The following is a 15,773-nucleotide window of genomic DNA, read 5'->3' as shown; positions in this document are numbered from 1 at the left end:
ACTTGTGGGGGGACCGTTCCCATGTTGTTGGCCGGCGTGGCCTGCGTTTGAGGTTGCTGGTTGGCAAACACCCGCAATTCGTTTGCGGTGGTCTCCGTTCCGGAGTCCGTCGTTCGCAACCACAAAAACCTTCCCTCCCCATCTACCTGCTGGCTTTGTCCATCCTCGGACAGCACAGGCGAGATCCCTGGCGGGATTCCTTGGGGGGTCCCATCGGGGCGAAAACACTGGGTGAAGGAAGTGTTCATCGCGTAGGGGTTCTAGTCGGGGTGAAGTTTGTAGATCCGTTATTCTATTAGGCTTGCCTGCAAGCCTGAGATAGTATCACACGGGACTAGAAGGTAAGGGTAAGGTAATGAATGTAATAACGGATGTAGTACAACTAGTACTACATTACAGTAAACACATAGGGGGTGTTCTAGATATACTCCGTACGGGAACTCCCCTCGGAGGTCCCTGTAAAACTACCCGACGCGGGTGTGCGATACGCGTACCGCGGATGCTATAACAGAACCCCGCCGGGGGTCGCTCCCGGGCCTTACAGAATAACGGATCATCAAAGGACCCCGAATGGGGGAGCACAGGGAGGTAGCCGGATCCCCTTGCAGTTGGGTGCAAGCGGAGTACCCAACGGTCCAGATAGCCATCTGACGTTGGTAGGAGTGTTCTACCCGGAGGGAGTGCCGGTCCAAGCACTCATGTTGTTGGATTCGGGAGCGACCGGGATGTTCATGGATCGGACATTCGCGTCGCTACATGGATTCGACGTAACGGACCTCGAGACGCCGCGGGTAGTAACGGTGATCGATGGTCGGGAGATTCAGGGAGGAAGGATCACCCAGAAGGCTCGTACGCTGGTACGTACGGGAGTGCACCTGGAACTTACCGAGTTCCACCTCACCGATTTGAGTGGGTACCCGGTCGTACTAGGTATCCCTTGGCTGCGGAGACACAATCCGCATATCCAATGGGACTCCAACGCGGTGACGTTCGGGGATGTCTGCATCAGCACGGGATGTCTCAAGAGGCCCGAGACGGTGTATGCTCCGGATGAAGTAGAGGTGGAGACACGAGGGATCGACCCGTTCAAGAAGATGAAGGGGTCGATCACGGAGGATTTGGTCGTCGCACAAATGCAGATGACCCGGGAGGACGATGAGCGGGCGAGGCGCCCGGACCTGTGGGATTGGGACGTCAAACCTACAGACTCGTTCCAGGATGACCTGGACCCTCCCGAGTATATGGAGAAGCTGAGGGACATGGTACCGGAGAAGTATCATGAACATCTTGGAGCGTTCTCCAAGACGAAGGCAGATACACTGCCCCCGAAGCGATCGATCGACCATGCGATCGAACTCAAACCCGGTACGTCGCCGACGTATCAGAAACTCTACAACCACTCCCAGCGGGAAAGCGAGGAGCTAAAGAAGTGGTTGAAAGAGAATTTGGAGAAGGGGTTCATCAGGCCGTCGAAATCGCCCTGCTCGAGCCCGGTACTGTTTGTACCGAAGAAAGGCGGCGAGATGCGTATGTGCATCGACTACCGTCGCCTTAACGACATTACGGTGAAGGATAGGACGCCCCTACCCCTCATCTCGGAGACGCTAGACAGGTTGAAGGGCGCGAAGGTCTACACGAAGATGGACCTCCGAGGCGCGTACAACCTGCTACGCGTAAAAGAAGAAGACATTTGGAAGACCGCGTTTACTACACGTTTCGGCCTGTTCGAATGTTTGGTCATGCCGTTCGGCCTGACCAACGCCCCCGCTACCTTTCAGCGGTGGATGAATGAGGTCTTCCAGGACCTTTTGGATGTGTGCGTCGTCGTTTACCTCGACGACATACTTATTTACTCCTCCGACCAGGAGACCCACGATGGTCAGGTCAAGGAGGTTATGAAGAGGCTGCAGGCAAATGGCCTGTATGCGAAAGCGGAGAAGTGTGAGTTCGATACGGTGGCTACCGAATTCTTGGGGTACGATATTGCCCCGACGGGGGTTAGTATGAACCCCTCTAAGGTCAAGTCCGTTTTGGACTGGGCCCCCCCGAAGAACATTCGGGGACTGCAGTCCTTCTTAGGATTTGCAAACTATTACCGGAGGTTCATTCAGAACTACTCCAAGAAGATTCAGGGAATGACGGCCCTGACGAAGAAAGGGGTGAAGTACTCCTGGACAGCAGCCGCTGACGCTGCGTTCCGGGAATTGAAGGAGTCCTTCACCCAGGCGCCTATATTGGCGCACTACAACGAGGAGCGCCAAGTGGTGCTCGAGACCGACGCTTCCTCTGGAGCGATCGGCGCAGTGATGTCCCAGGTAGGGGACGATGGGAAGCTCCACCCGGTAGCGTTCATGTCGAAGAGTCTGACGCCCGCCGAGAGGAACTACGATGTGCACGACAGGGAACTGTTGGCCATCGTTTATTGCAGTCGGATATGGCGACATTATCTCGACAACAAGTACCCCGTTCGGATCCTCACGGATCACAAGAACTTGGAGTACTTCAAGAGAGACAAGGTATTGTCTCAACGGCAGGCGCGATGGTCGCAGCTGTTGAACCAGATCTCCTACACCCTGGAGTACAAACCGGGAACGGAGAACGGGAAGGCCGACGCGTTGAGTTGGCGGGAAGAGTTGATGGAGGAGACAGAACCGAAGCGAGCAGAGACTCTGCTCCGGCCTGTCGAAGACGCACCCCCTGAAGGGTGTAGTCCGGTTGAGCGACCGCCTTTGCGGTTGAATGGCACCATCCCCGCACTGGGCGATTGGATGGTAAAAGCGTTGATACCGGCGGCGCAGGACGACCCGGTGGCGAAAGAGCTCGTAGCGCAGCTCAAGGCGGGAACCTTGGCGAACGAGCGATACAGCTTGAGCCCCACTGGGGTTCTCCTGTACAACGGGTTGGTGTATGTCCCCAACGCAGGGAACATCAAGGTAGAGCTGATGAAGCGTCTACATGACGGGAAGGCCGCCGGCCATTGGGGGCGGGACAAGACCGTGGAGCTGACCAGTAGGGACTTCTACTGGCCTGGGATGGCGAAGTGGATCGGGGAGTACGTTGCTAGCTGCAGCATATGCCAGCGCAATCGGCGGCCCCGGATGAAGCCTGTCGGTGAATTAGCGCCGCTACCGGTACCGGCAGGACCATACGAATCGATCACTTGGGATCACATCACGGATCTGCCCGAGTCCATGGGGTCTAACTCGATCCTGGTGATCGTCGATCGATTCAGCAAGCGGGCGCACTTCGTCGCCTGTCGGAAGGACAACGACGCCTCGTTCTTGGCGCGGTTGTTCCTCGACCGGTGGGTGTGTCTGCATGGGTTCCCGAAGCAGATCATTTCGGATCGAGGTACGTTGTTCACCTCGCGCTTCTGGAAAGATCTGTGCCGCATGGCGAACGTGGAGAATAGTTATTCCACGGCGTTCCACCCGGAGACGGACGGTCAGACCGAGCGAAGTAACTCCACCTTGGAGCAATACCTGCGGTCGTACGTCAACTTTCTCCAAGACGACTGGGCGGAGTTACTCTCCATGGCGGAGTTCGCTTACAACAACGCGAAACACTCTGCCATCGGGATGTCGCCATTCATGGCGTCCGAGGGAAGGGAACACAGCTTCTCCCTACCGGTGCCCGGCACTAGGGAGGAGGCGGTCGAGTCGGCGGGGGAGTACCGAGACCGACTCGATGGGATCTACAAGTCGGTGAAGGAGGCGCTGGAGCAAGCGCGACGAGACATGGCGAAGTACGCGAATCGGAAGCGTACCGCCGTCCCTGACGAGGGTTACAACGTAGGGGATTTGGTGATGTTATCCACCAAGAACTTGACATCGGTGCGTCCCAGTCAAAAGCTCTCGATGAAGACGCTGGGGCCCTTCCCGATCACGGAGATCGTCGGCCAGAGCAAGATGGCGAGGAGGCTGGAACTCCCCGCGCAATTACGCCGGGTACATCCCGTTTTCCACGTGTCGTTGCTTATCCCCTATCGGGCCAACGAGCTGGAAGGAAGAGAGGTGGTTGAGCCACCTACCCCCGAAGTCCTCGACAACGGCGACTTGGGGTATGTTGTGTCCGAGATCGTACACTCGAAGGCGTTGCGATCCGGGAGGTCCGGGAAGAAGACCCAGTACTTAGTACGATTCGAAGGGTACGGGGACGAGTCGAACGAGTGGGTCAGCCCCGCCGAGTTCGATCACGACGACAAGGTCGTTACGGCGTTCCACAAGCGCTACCCCCATCTACCGCAGCCCGGTCGACAGGAATACGCCGACGCTTGATGCGTTCGGAGTCCGCATCTAGGAGGGGGATCCTGTTATAGCGGTCACGTGATATAAGGTTTGCCAGCAAACCTGAATAGTAACACACGGGACTAGAAGGTACGGGTAGGGTAATGAATGTAATAACGGATGTCTAACTACTACAAGGTGCTAGTTAGACATCTTCGAACACATCTCCTAATAGGTCTCCGAGAGGGTCTCCGAGAGGGTCTCCGAACGGACCTCCGTACGAGGTGAAAACCTACATCCCGCGCGTGTGCGACATGCGTACCGCGGATGCCTATAATAGGATCCCCCCCTTAGGGCGAGATTCCAGATTGCCCAAAGTAGTCGAGTAGTCCGAGGCTAGATTAGACGTTTCATCTTGAAGCCCTTTGTCCCCTCAAAACGTCCAGTGTCTGTACCCTCGCGACTCTCCTCACGTCTCCGCTCTATTGTCCCCGAAGAGATCGTCTAGAACCTTCGATTTGTACGTCTAGGTACACTGGTTCTCTCTGAAACACTGCTCGGCGCCCGTGGGTGCTGCAATGAAGAACCTATTGTCTATCGGTGTCGTCGACTCGTCTGAAACGTCCAGCCGACGACGATGACGCGTCGCGCGTCGATTTCCTATTGTCTTCCCCGCGGACATCGCAACATGGTCCTGTCCGCGGTATTGTTCGTTGATGTAAACAAAGGTGATGTCGTATGTATCGACGTCCTTTCCAACCGATATCGCTGTATTCTCTTTGTCGTGATCGACGTAACGACTTCTTGCTTTGTCCTAGTAGTTGCTACCTAGGTTTCTTTTGTCTTGTTCTCGAAGTGTGAAAGGTATAAGACCCCCAAGGGGGTTTGTCGACTTGATGTTTTTCGACGTACGTATCCTTTCCCCTCTAGCAAACCTATAGCTTACTACCTTCGTATCTTTTACCCGTTCACATCTATCGTCAACTATGCCTTCTCCTCCCCCTCCTCCTGCTCCTCCCGCTCCCGAAACCCCGACCAAGCGCAAGACTCGGTCTTCGAAGGACGACGATTCCGGGTCTCCGTCGAAGAAGGCAGGGAGAAAGCCCGCGACCGGCATCGAGCACGATGCAAAGTGGGGATACATCCGTGTCGACAATTGGACCGGGCCCGAGATCGCCGAGGTGTCCGCGATCCAAAAGAAGAAGGACAAGTTGAAAGGCTGGCTCCCGCAGCAGTTTGAGGCGGCTTGGAAGGGAGGGAAGGTGGACGAGTTCAACGGGATGTTGGTGAGTTGTGTTTTCGATCCTCCTTCGCATCCCCGCCACGGTCTCCTTCGCAATCTCCGTCGGGGTCTCCGGTTGAATCTCCTTCTTGCTCTCGCAGGCTCGTTACGCCGGTAACTGGCAGTGGTGCTGCCAACACTGTTACGACGACATCCCTCACAAGGATGTTACCCCCGACGACTATACCACCTGGGATCCTTACGAGTCCGTCTTCTTCGACCATGTTCGCTTCCAAGGGATGGCGCTTTGTCGCCACGTCGTTCCCCGTCCCGGTCAGAGTGGGAACCTCCAGAAGTCGTGCTGGTATTGTTCCGGCGGGAAAGGTGGGTGTACCCCCATCTCCCACAAGATCCAGGTCCTCTTCGACAGGGCCCAGCCCGTCGAGCACCGGATCTCCGCGGGATTGGAGGTGCAGAAGACCCACAAGATGGGCGCCAGGACCCGGGACGATCTTTACCGGGAGACGAGTAGGCTCTTCGAGCAAATCGTCAGTATCTTTCTCTTCAAACGGTCTCCTACTAACTCTCTCTCTGATACATTGCTGTGTGTTCGTTTTGTGTATATAGGTCGTTCCTTCCTTGAACCGCCACAGCGGTTTCTCCGTCGAGGCCGAGCGTGGTGCGCTCCGGAAGAAGATCGCCGCCGTTGTCATCGCCGGTGCGCAGGCGGAGAACTTCAGTCCCTTCGAGGCCGCCCGCAAGGAGATGAACGAGTGGAAGGGGGGTGTCTACGAGCCCTACCCCGAGCCCGAGGAGCTGGAGGACGACGGGATGGATCTCGACTCGGACGACGAGGTCACCATCGTAAGTAGTCTCCTTCGTGTTCTCTTTCGCACGCTGACTCGGGTTTCGTAGGCCAACAAGAAGAAAGTGGCCGAGGAAGAGGCCGAGAAGAAGAAGCTCGACGCGGAGCAGAGGCGTCTCGACGCCGTCGCCGCCCAAGAGGCCCTCGAGGCCGCGAGGAAGAGGATCTTGGAGCTCGAGGCCGCCGCCAACCCCCCCCCTCCCGCTCGCCCCGCTCCTCCCGTTCGCCCCGTCAACGATCCTCCTCCCGTTCGACCTCTTCCGACCGGATCTGGTGGGAACGGCGGCGGAAACGGCGGCGGGAACGGCGGCGGGAACGGCGGTGGGAACGGCGGTGGGAACTGATTCGGTTTTGACTTGTAATATCTCGTTTTGGTCGCCGTTCTGGGGTCGGCTCCCTTTTTTTATTTTATGCTATTTTCTCTTGCCATTCGCTTCTCCAGCAAAGTCTCCGAACGAGTCTCCGGATGTGTCCCCGAGCGAGTCTCCGAACGAGTCGTGGTACTTCATTGTTTTCGTAAGACAAACTTGTTTGTCGTTGGCTCGTTAAGTTCGTAAAAAAGGAATGGTGATAAACATCTTCGTCGGACCTGCCGACGAAGGTACAACAATGAGTAATGACAATCACGAAAACCCTAAGCACCCGGAGTCCATAGCAACGGCTCGTCCCCGTTCTGCTTAGCGAACTCCTCGTCCCAATACGCCTGGTGGTTCTGGGCGGGAGGTTGCATGTACGTCGCAGCCACCTGCATTCGACCAGCCTGTTGCCGAGCCTGCCACCAAGCAGGTGGAGACCTCTTGGCGTTGCTGCACTGGGCACTCCTGTGGCCGGGCTGCCAGCAGTTGTAGCAGGGTTTCCCGCCGGGCATCCTCGCAGCGTCCACCTCCATGGGCGTAGCACCCGACGTGGCGGCCACCGCAGGAGGGGCAACAGTGGTGTTAACCACAACAGGGTTTCGGGGAGCGACGTGATTACCTGCGTAACGATTCCCGCTCGTGTGGGCACGGTTACCCGAAGACGTGTGCCTACGGGCTTCCGCCTGGTCTTCGTACCGACGACATTCCATCTGGAACTCCGCCAGCGTCATATGCTCCTGGTTGGGCATAGGGATAATAGCGTCCTGAAAGGCCTGGTTCAGGTTGGCGCGGAAGAACGACCGTTTGCCGTACTCGTTGAGGTTTGGGAGGAGGGCGGCGAGGTCGTTGAACTCGGTGATGTACGTACTCAAGCTCTTGTTGCCCTGCTTCAGAGAGTAGTACTCCTTTTCCGTAGCAAGGATGTTCCTTCCCCCTCCGTACATCTCCACGAGCAACGCCTCGAACTCCCGCCAGGTGACCTGAGTTCGTCCCGACGAGTACTCCCTTGCCCATGCCTGGGCCTGCCCATCCATGTACGACTCCGCGTACATAATCTTGTAAAGGTCGGTGTACAACCCCGGCTTGACTTGGAACTCCCGGTTGCATTGGTCCAGGAATCCCCTAACCTTCTCCTTCTTGCTGCCATCGAACCTGTCCGGCGTACCGAACTTGAACAGCTTCGCTCTCGCTTCCTCCGTGGCCGTCGCCGATCGAGTGTCCCTCGACATCGCCAACTCCATCATCTGGCTATGCATGTTCGCCATCATGGAGAGCAGGGCGGAAACGTCCGGACTGGTAGGAGGCGCAGCGGCCGGAGCAGGGTTAGCTGCTGGGGGTGTTGACTGCATTTGTGGGGGAGTCTGCCCCATGTTGTTGGCCGGTGCGGCCTGCGTGGAAGCGGTAGGTACCCCCGCGGCACCTACCTCCGGTTGCTGGTGGGCAAAGACGCACTGGTCGTTCACCAGCGTCTCCCCAGTTGGGTTCCTCCACATGAACCTTCCTTGTCCATCCATCATCTGCATGCTCCCGTCTTCGCTCAAGACCGGGATCGCATCCGCAGGGATGGGGTGGACAGCCCTATCCGGTCCGTAACACTGCGTGAACGTATTCATCGTATACGGGGTCTCCTAGTCGGGGTGTTCGGGTGATCCGTTATTCTATAAGGTTTGCCAGCAAACCTGAATAGTAACACACGGGACTAGAAGGTACGGGTAGGGTAATGAATGTAATAACGGATGTCTAACTACTACAAGGTGCTAGTTAGACATCTTCGAACACATCTCCTAATAGGTCTCCGAGAGGGTCTCCGAGAGGGTCTCCGAACGGACCTCCGTACGAGGTGAAAACCTACATCCCGCGCGTGTGCGACATGCGTACCGCGGATGCCTATAATACGTGACGCGTCGGACGCGCCGTACACGACTCCCGTATGCGACTCCCGTCGGGGGTACTTTTCGGTATTGTTATGTTGATGTAGAACTAGTACCCTTGTAATAGCTCTACATCCGTTATTACATTCTAGATATCTACCCATACCTTGCCTCATTCCTGCGTCCCGTCAGCCTGTCCAGGGGGAACCCCGCCGGGGGTCGCTCCCGGGCCTTACAGCCAGGATGTGAGCGTTCCGGTCGGATCTGGAGCAAAGATCTCGAGGCGAGCGCTCTACCGAGGCCTGGTGGTGCTCTATACAGTATGTCCCATCAGTACACCAAGGTAGGGGATGTCTGAGCATGTTTTCTGAGCCGGCCGAAATTGGCCTGCCGGGGTGTTGGGGGAGCGATCGTCGAGGGGGGCGATGTTCACGTGAAAACTGACGGTGGGATTCCAACGAGTCATGTCTCAGGACTTTCTGGATCACCAAGAAGGAAAGCACGTGAAGAGCGGACCAAGAAAGCCGTCCTGGGTGGCGAGATAATTCAGAAAAGGCCGAAAAAGACGTGATTCGGGTGACAGGGTTGTCTGGCGTGTGAGGCCTGAACGGCGCGGTGAAAGTGTGTTGGGATTCGCGGTGTGGGTCCTCATGAGTCTCAAGATGCCCAGCGCGATGAGCGGACCAAGTCCCCGGAGGATCTGGAGGGCTCTCCCTGAGCGGACACGCGGGCCAGGATGTGAGCGTTCCGGTCGGATCTGGAGCAAAGATCTCGAGGCGAGCGCTCTACCGAGGCCTGGTGGTGCTCTATACAGTATGTCCCATCAGTACACCAAGGTAGGGGATGTCTGAGCATGTTTTCTGAGCCGGCCGAAATTGGCCTGCCGGGGTGTTGGGGGAGCGATCGTCGAGGGGGGCGATGTTCACGTGAAAACTGACGGTGGGATTCCGAAGAGTCATGTCTCAGGACTTTCTGGATCACCAAGAAGGAAAGCACGTGAAGAGCGGACCAAGAAAGCCGTCCTGGGTGGCGAGATAATTCAGAAAAGGCCGAAAAAGACGCGATTCGGGTGACAGGGTTGTCTGGCGTGTGAGGCCTGAACGGCGCGGTGAAAGTGTGTTGGGATTCGCGGTGTGGGTCCTCATGAGTCTCAAGATGCCCAGCGCGATGAGCGGACCAAGTCCCCGGAGGATCTGGAGGGCTCTCCCTGAGCGGTCTCGAGGCGAGGGACTTTCTGGATCACCTGGGGCAGTTTCCTATCGCTATCAAAGTCGTGGAACGACGGCCAGAGAACGCTTCCAGCCTGATCGACCCTGGTCAGCCCCTTCGTAGTGTAGTAAGTTCACCGACTCGAGACGCCCGCTACCTTGACACAGGCCAACCCGAACATGCGTTCCCTACAGCAAGCACTTTAAAATTCAGGCAGGATTCGCCACGTCAACCCCCTTCGATCAGTATTCCGCAATAACGATGACCCTGGACCAGCGCGGCGGCGGAACAGACACGCTTTTCGGCAGGCAGCAAGAATGTTCGTCCAGTACCTGTGGTCAAAGTGACTTTCCTACATCTATATGAGATACAGCGCGCGCGAGGCCTCCCTGGGTCACCGCCCCTCTCGCTCCACAGCTCTATACAAGCTTGTCGAGCATGGGGTAGATCGCTTCATAAACAGTAAACACCAGCCCTCCGCTCATCTAGCACACATTGCGATCCAAATGACACATCAGTACGCAATGTGCGAACAGTCCCTGGAACAAAAAGGTGCCTACCGATAACCGGGCCAACCTCGGTGTGGTCCCCTTCCAGAACCGCCTGATACCTTCCTCGGTGAAGATACGGTAAGCGCAGTGGGCGGAATTGCGGTACTGCGTTCGCGCTTCTAAGGATTGCATCCTGGTCTTGATCACGCTACGACGTACAAGGAGCAAGTGTGCGGTCAGTACTGTGAGGGAGGACGTCCTCAGTTGCTTAATAACTTACTCTAGAGGCATGGTAGTATCTGTGTATGACGAAATACAAATACAAAGCTTCAGCTTCTGGCATCATCCGTGCCAAACGGATTTGGACTTACAGACGGTGATGATCCCGGCGATTGCCCCGATCCCGAACGTGACCACGCTAGGTAATTGTTGGCCCGGCCTAGCGGACCCTTGTACCGACTGCTTTAGGGTCGAATAAGCTGAAAATCTTACTGCCGAATTGGCTCCTTGTCTCATGGCCTGATACGACCGGTGACAGCATTTGCAAGGCAATATGAGATTCGATTACGAGCGGAAGCTCAACAGATGCAGTAGCAGGCAAAGACGTACCACTGGCAAGAGACCCCGATAGATCCCCCCGATTCCCTCGTCCCGGATGATCTGCGCCGAGCCGTGCAAGAGACCTTTATACCGAGGTTGGGGCCGTCTCGAATCCTCGATCAGCTTGGTTCTGGCACATATCAGAATATATGATGACGATGTTAATGATACCAAATAGATCGAGCAGATGCAAGGTCAGTCTTCGGTAGCGACGAGAGAATGAGGTGCAACTGACTTGATAGTTTCTGAGGGTGTAACGGCAAAGACGGCTTCCGTAAGACCTGCTCCGAGACCAGCTGTATGAAGCGAGAAATGAAAGATGTATAGGTATCATGCCGAAGCGACTCTAATTAAACCATCGGCCTGGTCTTACCTAATAAGCTCCGGGGTGCGCTCAGCTTGCCCTGCAATCATAGCTCGATGCACGATCAGCCTAATATTGACACCGCCTCACGCCCGCCGCAACTCACGTTCTCATCCCTGAGCAACGATTTGTACTGGTCGTAACTCAAGAACCTGACTCCTGCCTTGACAGCATTCCCTACAACGAGCGCGCTGCATCCTGCATAGATCCCCGTGATCCCCTTCGAAGCGATCGTCTCTCGCAAGATCGAGATGGGACCCTGTAGCGTAGATGGCGTGGTCACGGTCAGAACCCGTAAGACCACGTCAAGAACAGCGCATGTACACACCTTGCTTATCCCCTTTCCTGCAGCAAACTGCAATTGCGTCTTTGCGTATTCGGTAGGGTAGGTGACAAACCCTTCGATGGCTCCCGCGGTAGTACCGGCGAGGAGCGATGCCAGGGGTTTCTCTGACGACGACGTGCTCGCCTTGGGCGCCGTTGGTGGAGGGACCGGAGGTTGAGGAGCTGATGCTATGGTAGATGACATGGTTGTGTGTGTGATTCAGATTTCGAACGGACTCAATAACTGGGAACCTGCCTTTGAGATTCGACACGACTTTCATCCCAGGATTCGACATGTCGACTTCGGGTCAGATCAAGAAACAAGCCTGCCGCTAATCTTTGGCGCGAAATGCGTCTGAACTTTAGCGATTTTCGTGCGGGCCGCGTCCGGTTTTTAGCTATTTTGGCTGACCGGACTCGAGGCCGATTCATCATCACCCTCGCTTGCACTTGATGCAATCCGTTGACCTCGCCGGGATATCAGCTTCATATCGATACATCGCTGCGTCATAAACCCCGGAGTACCAAACCTTCAAATACGCCATACCAAAGCAGAGAAGTGAACCTCTGCCTGAACCCAAAACGAGCTAGAGACGAGCGACAATGTCCGATGACGAAGACTGGGCGATGGGCGGGGTAAGCACATTCCAATCCATTGAGCCTGACCCGCTTCTCCTTTCTTATGAACTACTGCCCAATCATCCCCATATATCAAATGAGCTAGGGTGATGACGAGGATTACGATTTCGATTACGAGTCCGGTGATGATGATGGCGAGGATAACCAGATGACTGAGGCCGATCCCGAGAACAACTATTATCTCGCCAAAGGTTCGTTCGTCTCGGCCATCCTCCCAGATTCATCGGAGTCGAAAACGATCGAGGCTCTGTAACATGGATCTGATTACTTGTTATGATATATAGGGGTCAAAGAAGACGACCCAGAGGAAGCACTCAAGAAGTTCAGAGAGATTGTCACTGCTGACGCTGCAGAGCCTAGCAAATGGTCAGTCCTTAGCACCACCTTCGTTTCCGGCCTTTCTTCGTTTCGCACACATCGTGTATCAGATCCTCATGACTAATAAGACTCATTCTCGCCTTTCACTCGTCATACAGGGGGTTCAAAGCTCTGAAGCAATCGACCAAAATCTTGTTCCTCGAACTTCATCGACCGGAAGAGGCTCTCAAGACTTATGAGGAATTGTTACCTTACACCAAGGTGAGTCTTAAACATGCCATTTCATCTGGTCTTCGTGAACCCGAATTGAATCCGGTATTGACAAGGCTGATTGCGCATGTTATAGAGCACTGTTACGAAGAACATTTCTGAAAAGTCGATCAATAACATCTTGGAATACGTTGCTGGAGAAGGCAAAGTAAGCCCATTGACACCTGTATCTCGAATGAGGATGACCGCGCTGATATCTACGTTGTTCGGATGTAAAGCATGGGAAGAAGGCGCCCCAGGTCAGCTTGGAGACATTGGAGGCGTTCTATCAATCTACCTTGGCGGCTCTTAGGGAGGCGAACAACGAGGTCCGTTTCTTTGGTTCGCGACAACCAATGTCGTCCGTGTCTATCGTGAATCTGATGCGATGGCTGGACTGTCGGGTCTGCGCGTATACAGAGATTATCCGTAAAGGCCAACCTGAAGCTGGCGAGAGTATACTTAGAGAGGCAGGAATGGACGAAACTCAAATCGGTCAGTAAGAACTATACATCTTCATCCCACTTTTGAAAGCTTGAACTCATCGTCTTGATATGGTGTTCCATTGATCAGTTGCTGAAAGATCTTCACGAGGCTTGCGCGGTGGAAAGTACGGGATCGGGGACGTCGGCTGAAGATCAGACCAAGGCTTCCATGCGTAAGTAGTCGAAACGGCATGGCGATTCAGTTCTGGTGTGAAATCTTGCTAATACGGCGGGACTAGTGTTGGAACTCTACGCGACCGAGATCCAAATGTACAGCGAACTGAAAGACAGCAAGAAGATGAAGGTATGTTCCTTCGTGCACGACAGGTAGAATACCAAGTTCTTGAAGGGCTGACGGTTTGTGGCACAGGCGGTCTATGAGGCTACATCCAAGGTTAAATTGGCCATCGCTCCCCCTAGGATCATGGGCGTCATCAAGGAATGTGGAGGCAAGATGTGGATGAGCGAACGTCAGTGGCCCCGGATCTCTCATCTATCGCAAGAAGACTGTTAAGACCATTCTCCACACCCCTTGACGTTTCACAGGAAACTGGCAAATGGCATATCAAGACTTTTACGAATCGTTCAAGCAGTTCGACGAGTCGGGTTCGACGCAGAGGATCCAGGTCTTGAAGTACCTAGTCTTGGCGACCATGTTGATGGGCAGTGACATTAATCCGTTCGAAGCGCAAGAGACCAAGCCGTGAGTCGGTAGGGGGAACGCCGTTGAGATTCGGTGGCTAAGGTAATCAACGCTCGATGTACGATGGCAGATATCGGAATCATCCTGAAATCGCCGCGATGACGGGTTTGGTGGCAGCGTACGAGAGGCGAGATGTGCACGAGGCAGAGCAGATCCTGAAAAGTGAGCTCGAGCCGGGTCTCTGGTCGAGATCGCTGATACTCAACGCATACGCCTCCTTGACAGAAAATCGAAGTACTATCCTACAAGACAGCTTCATCCGAGCGTATATCGACGACGTACTTCGGTCGCTGAGGACTCAGTACCTTGTGGATCTCATCAAGCCGTATACGCGAATAGAGCTTGGCTTTCTGGCCAAGGTAAGTCTTGGCAGAGGTATCGCTTCCACAGCATGTTGATCGCGATTCTTTTCGACAGCAACTCAACATCGAAAAGCAGGACGTCGAAGGGATCCTGATCGAATTGATCCTCGATGGCAAGGTCAAGGGAAAGATCGATCAGCAGAATGGCAGGGTCGAGCTCGAACGATTGTCAGTAGCATCCCCTCGAATTATCCACTCGAAACGCACAAGCTGATTCATGAACCCCCGTTGCGCTCGGAACCAGCCAAAATGCCACGCAGGAGCGATACAATACCCTCAACGTCTGGTCGGGCCATCTCGCCGGTATCTCGCGTAGTGTCACGAACAAGTCCGGGTCCCGCTTTGGCGGTGGTGAAGCGGACCTCCAGGCTGTCGACCTTACCATGATGGGTTGAAACCCGGCTTTGGGTCTTTATACGTTCTCCCTTTCGTGCTTTCCGCTCACGCTTACGCTTCTTAACGACACTTGCCCACACCTCGGACGGCTGCTGTGAGGTTGTAACCAGAATTCATCTCGGCTTGATTCCATTTATGAATTTATGACGATATTCCACAGCTCGGATGAGAACAAGCGAGGTCGGGGAAGCAAGTCACGATCGCAGTGGAAGTCACAGAAAAGTCGAGGTCTCGTAGCTTGTAGTCTGGATGTCGTTGTTGCGTTGTTGTCGGTGTCGGTTCCCTTCAGCTTTGGGACGTCTAGCGCGCGGAAGCGTAAGCCCCAACCATACGAATCATGAAACGAGGAATGAGAGGTTCACGGGAGCTTCAGGATAGGAACAGAGATTCGCGACAGCAGGCAAGTTCTACCCCACCGAAATTTCAAGTGCCCATGAACTTCTGTCCGAAACGATCTAGACAAACGATTTAGGAGGTCAAACCGGATCTGTCGCTTGTTGCTTGTCGCTCGATGATCCAGTCGAACGAAGCGCGGGCGCGTTTGATGGAAACGATCGGCGATCGGCGACAACAAGCGAATGGTCGTCGTTGATCGCTTGAACGCTCGGACCCTCTCGATTCCCCCTTTGATCACTTGATCCACCCCGATTGTATCACTCGGCTCGTCATCATCAAACGTGGGCCAGCCATCGTACGATCGTATGACAACGTTATTGTTGACGTAATCCTCGCGTCGTCACCGTACGAATACTCGAATACCTCTACGACCTTCTCGCTTCTCGCTTCTCCGTGGGTAAACGTCTCGATCAACACTCATCACCGCCACTACGCTCGAGACTACTAGACTACCTAACCGCCATCTACCATCTATACATCTATACATCTACCAGCACTCTACCCGCTCATCTCGTTTCGAGACCGCTACCCTCGATCACTCATCACTCACAACATCTCATCTCGACATTCAACAAAGATGCCAGCCAATCTACCCTTCCCTCTGGAGTGTGGAACCATCCTCCACTTTCGTTCGTTTGGCTTAAAGGTCAACAACTACACACCTCCATCTCAGAGATATTGGAGGATTGATAAAGAA

General features: G+C 54.8%; 2 protein-coding genes across 2 annotated transcripts; one reads left to right on the top strand and one right to left on the bottom strand.

Moving 5' to 3' along the window:
* Nucleotides 1-10,021: 10,021 nt before the first annotated feature.
* On the bottom strand, nucleotides 10,022-11,810 carry HD553DRAFT_307089 (mitochondrial tricarboxylate transporter). The gene is made up of 9 exons (XM_046179383.1): nucleotides 11,533-11,810; nucleotides 11,311-11,463; nucleotides 11,214-11,244; nucleotides 11,076-11,136; nucleotides 10,850-10,970; nucleotides 10,612-10,759; nucleotides 10,521-10,539; nucleotides 10,310-10,448; nucleotides 10,022-10,234 (listed from the first exon to the last, which is right to left on the bottom strand). Exons 1-9 carry the CDS (start codon nucleotides 11,731-11,733, stop codon nucleotides 10,169-10,171), a joined length of 939 nt encoding a protein of 312 aa, XP_046038419.1. The 5' UTR covers nucleotides 11,734-11,810; the 3' UTR covers nucleotides 10,022-10,168.
* Nucleotides 11,811-14,835, top strand: HD553DRAFT_307087 (PCI domain-containing protein). The gene is made up of 15 exons (XM_046179382.1): nucleotides 11,811-12,164; nucleotides 12,253-12,358; nucleotides 12,452-12,533; nucleotides 12,644-12,746; nucleotides 12,832-12,903; nucleotides 12,974-13,063; nucleotides 13,155-13,229; nucleotides 13,308-13,392; nucleotides 13,459-13,523; nucleotides 13,590-13,689; nucleotides 13,766-13,922; nucleotides 13,993-14,084; nucleotides 14,148-14,281; nucleotides 14,340-14,452; nucleotides 14,529-14,835. Exons 1-15 carry the CDS (start codon nucleotides 12,132-12,134, stop codon nucleotides 14,677-14,679), a joined length of 1,458 nt encoding a protein of 485 aa, XP_046038418.1. The 5' UTR covers nucleotides 11,811-12,131; the 3' UTR covers nucleotides 14,680-14,835.
* The last annotated feature ends 938 nt before the right edge of the window (nucleotides 14,836-15,773 follow it).

The sequence above is a fragment of the Filobasidium floriforme genome (genome assembly GCF_021052385.1).
Source record: "Filobasidium floriforme strain CBS 6241 chromosome Unknown HD553scaffold_5, whole genome shotgun sequence".
Taxonomy (NCBI): domain Eukaryota; kingdom Fungi; phylum Basidiomycota; class Tremellomycetes; order Filobasidiales; family Filobasidiaceae; genus Filobasidium; species Filobasidium floriforme.
Note: the sequence above shows the minus strand (reverse complement) of the source record. Positions and strands in the feature narration are given on the sequence as shown.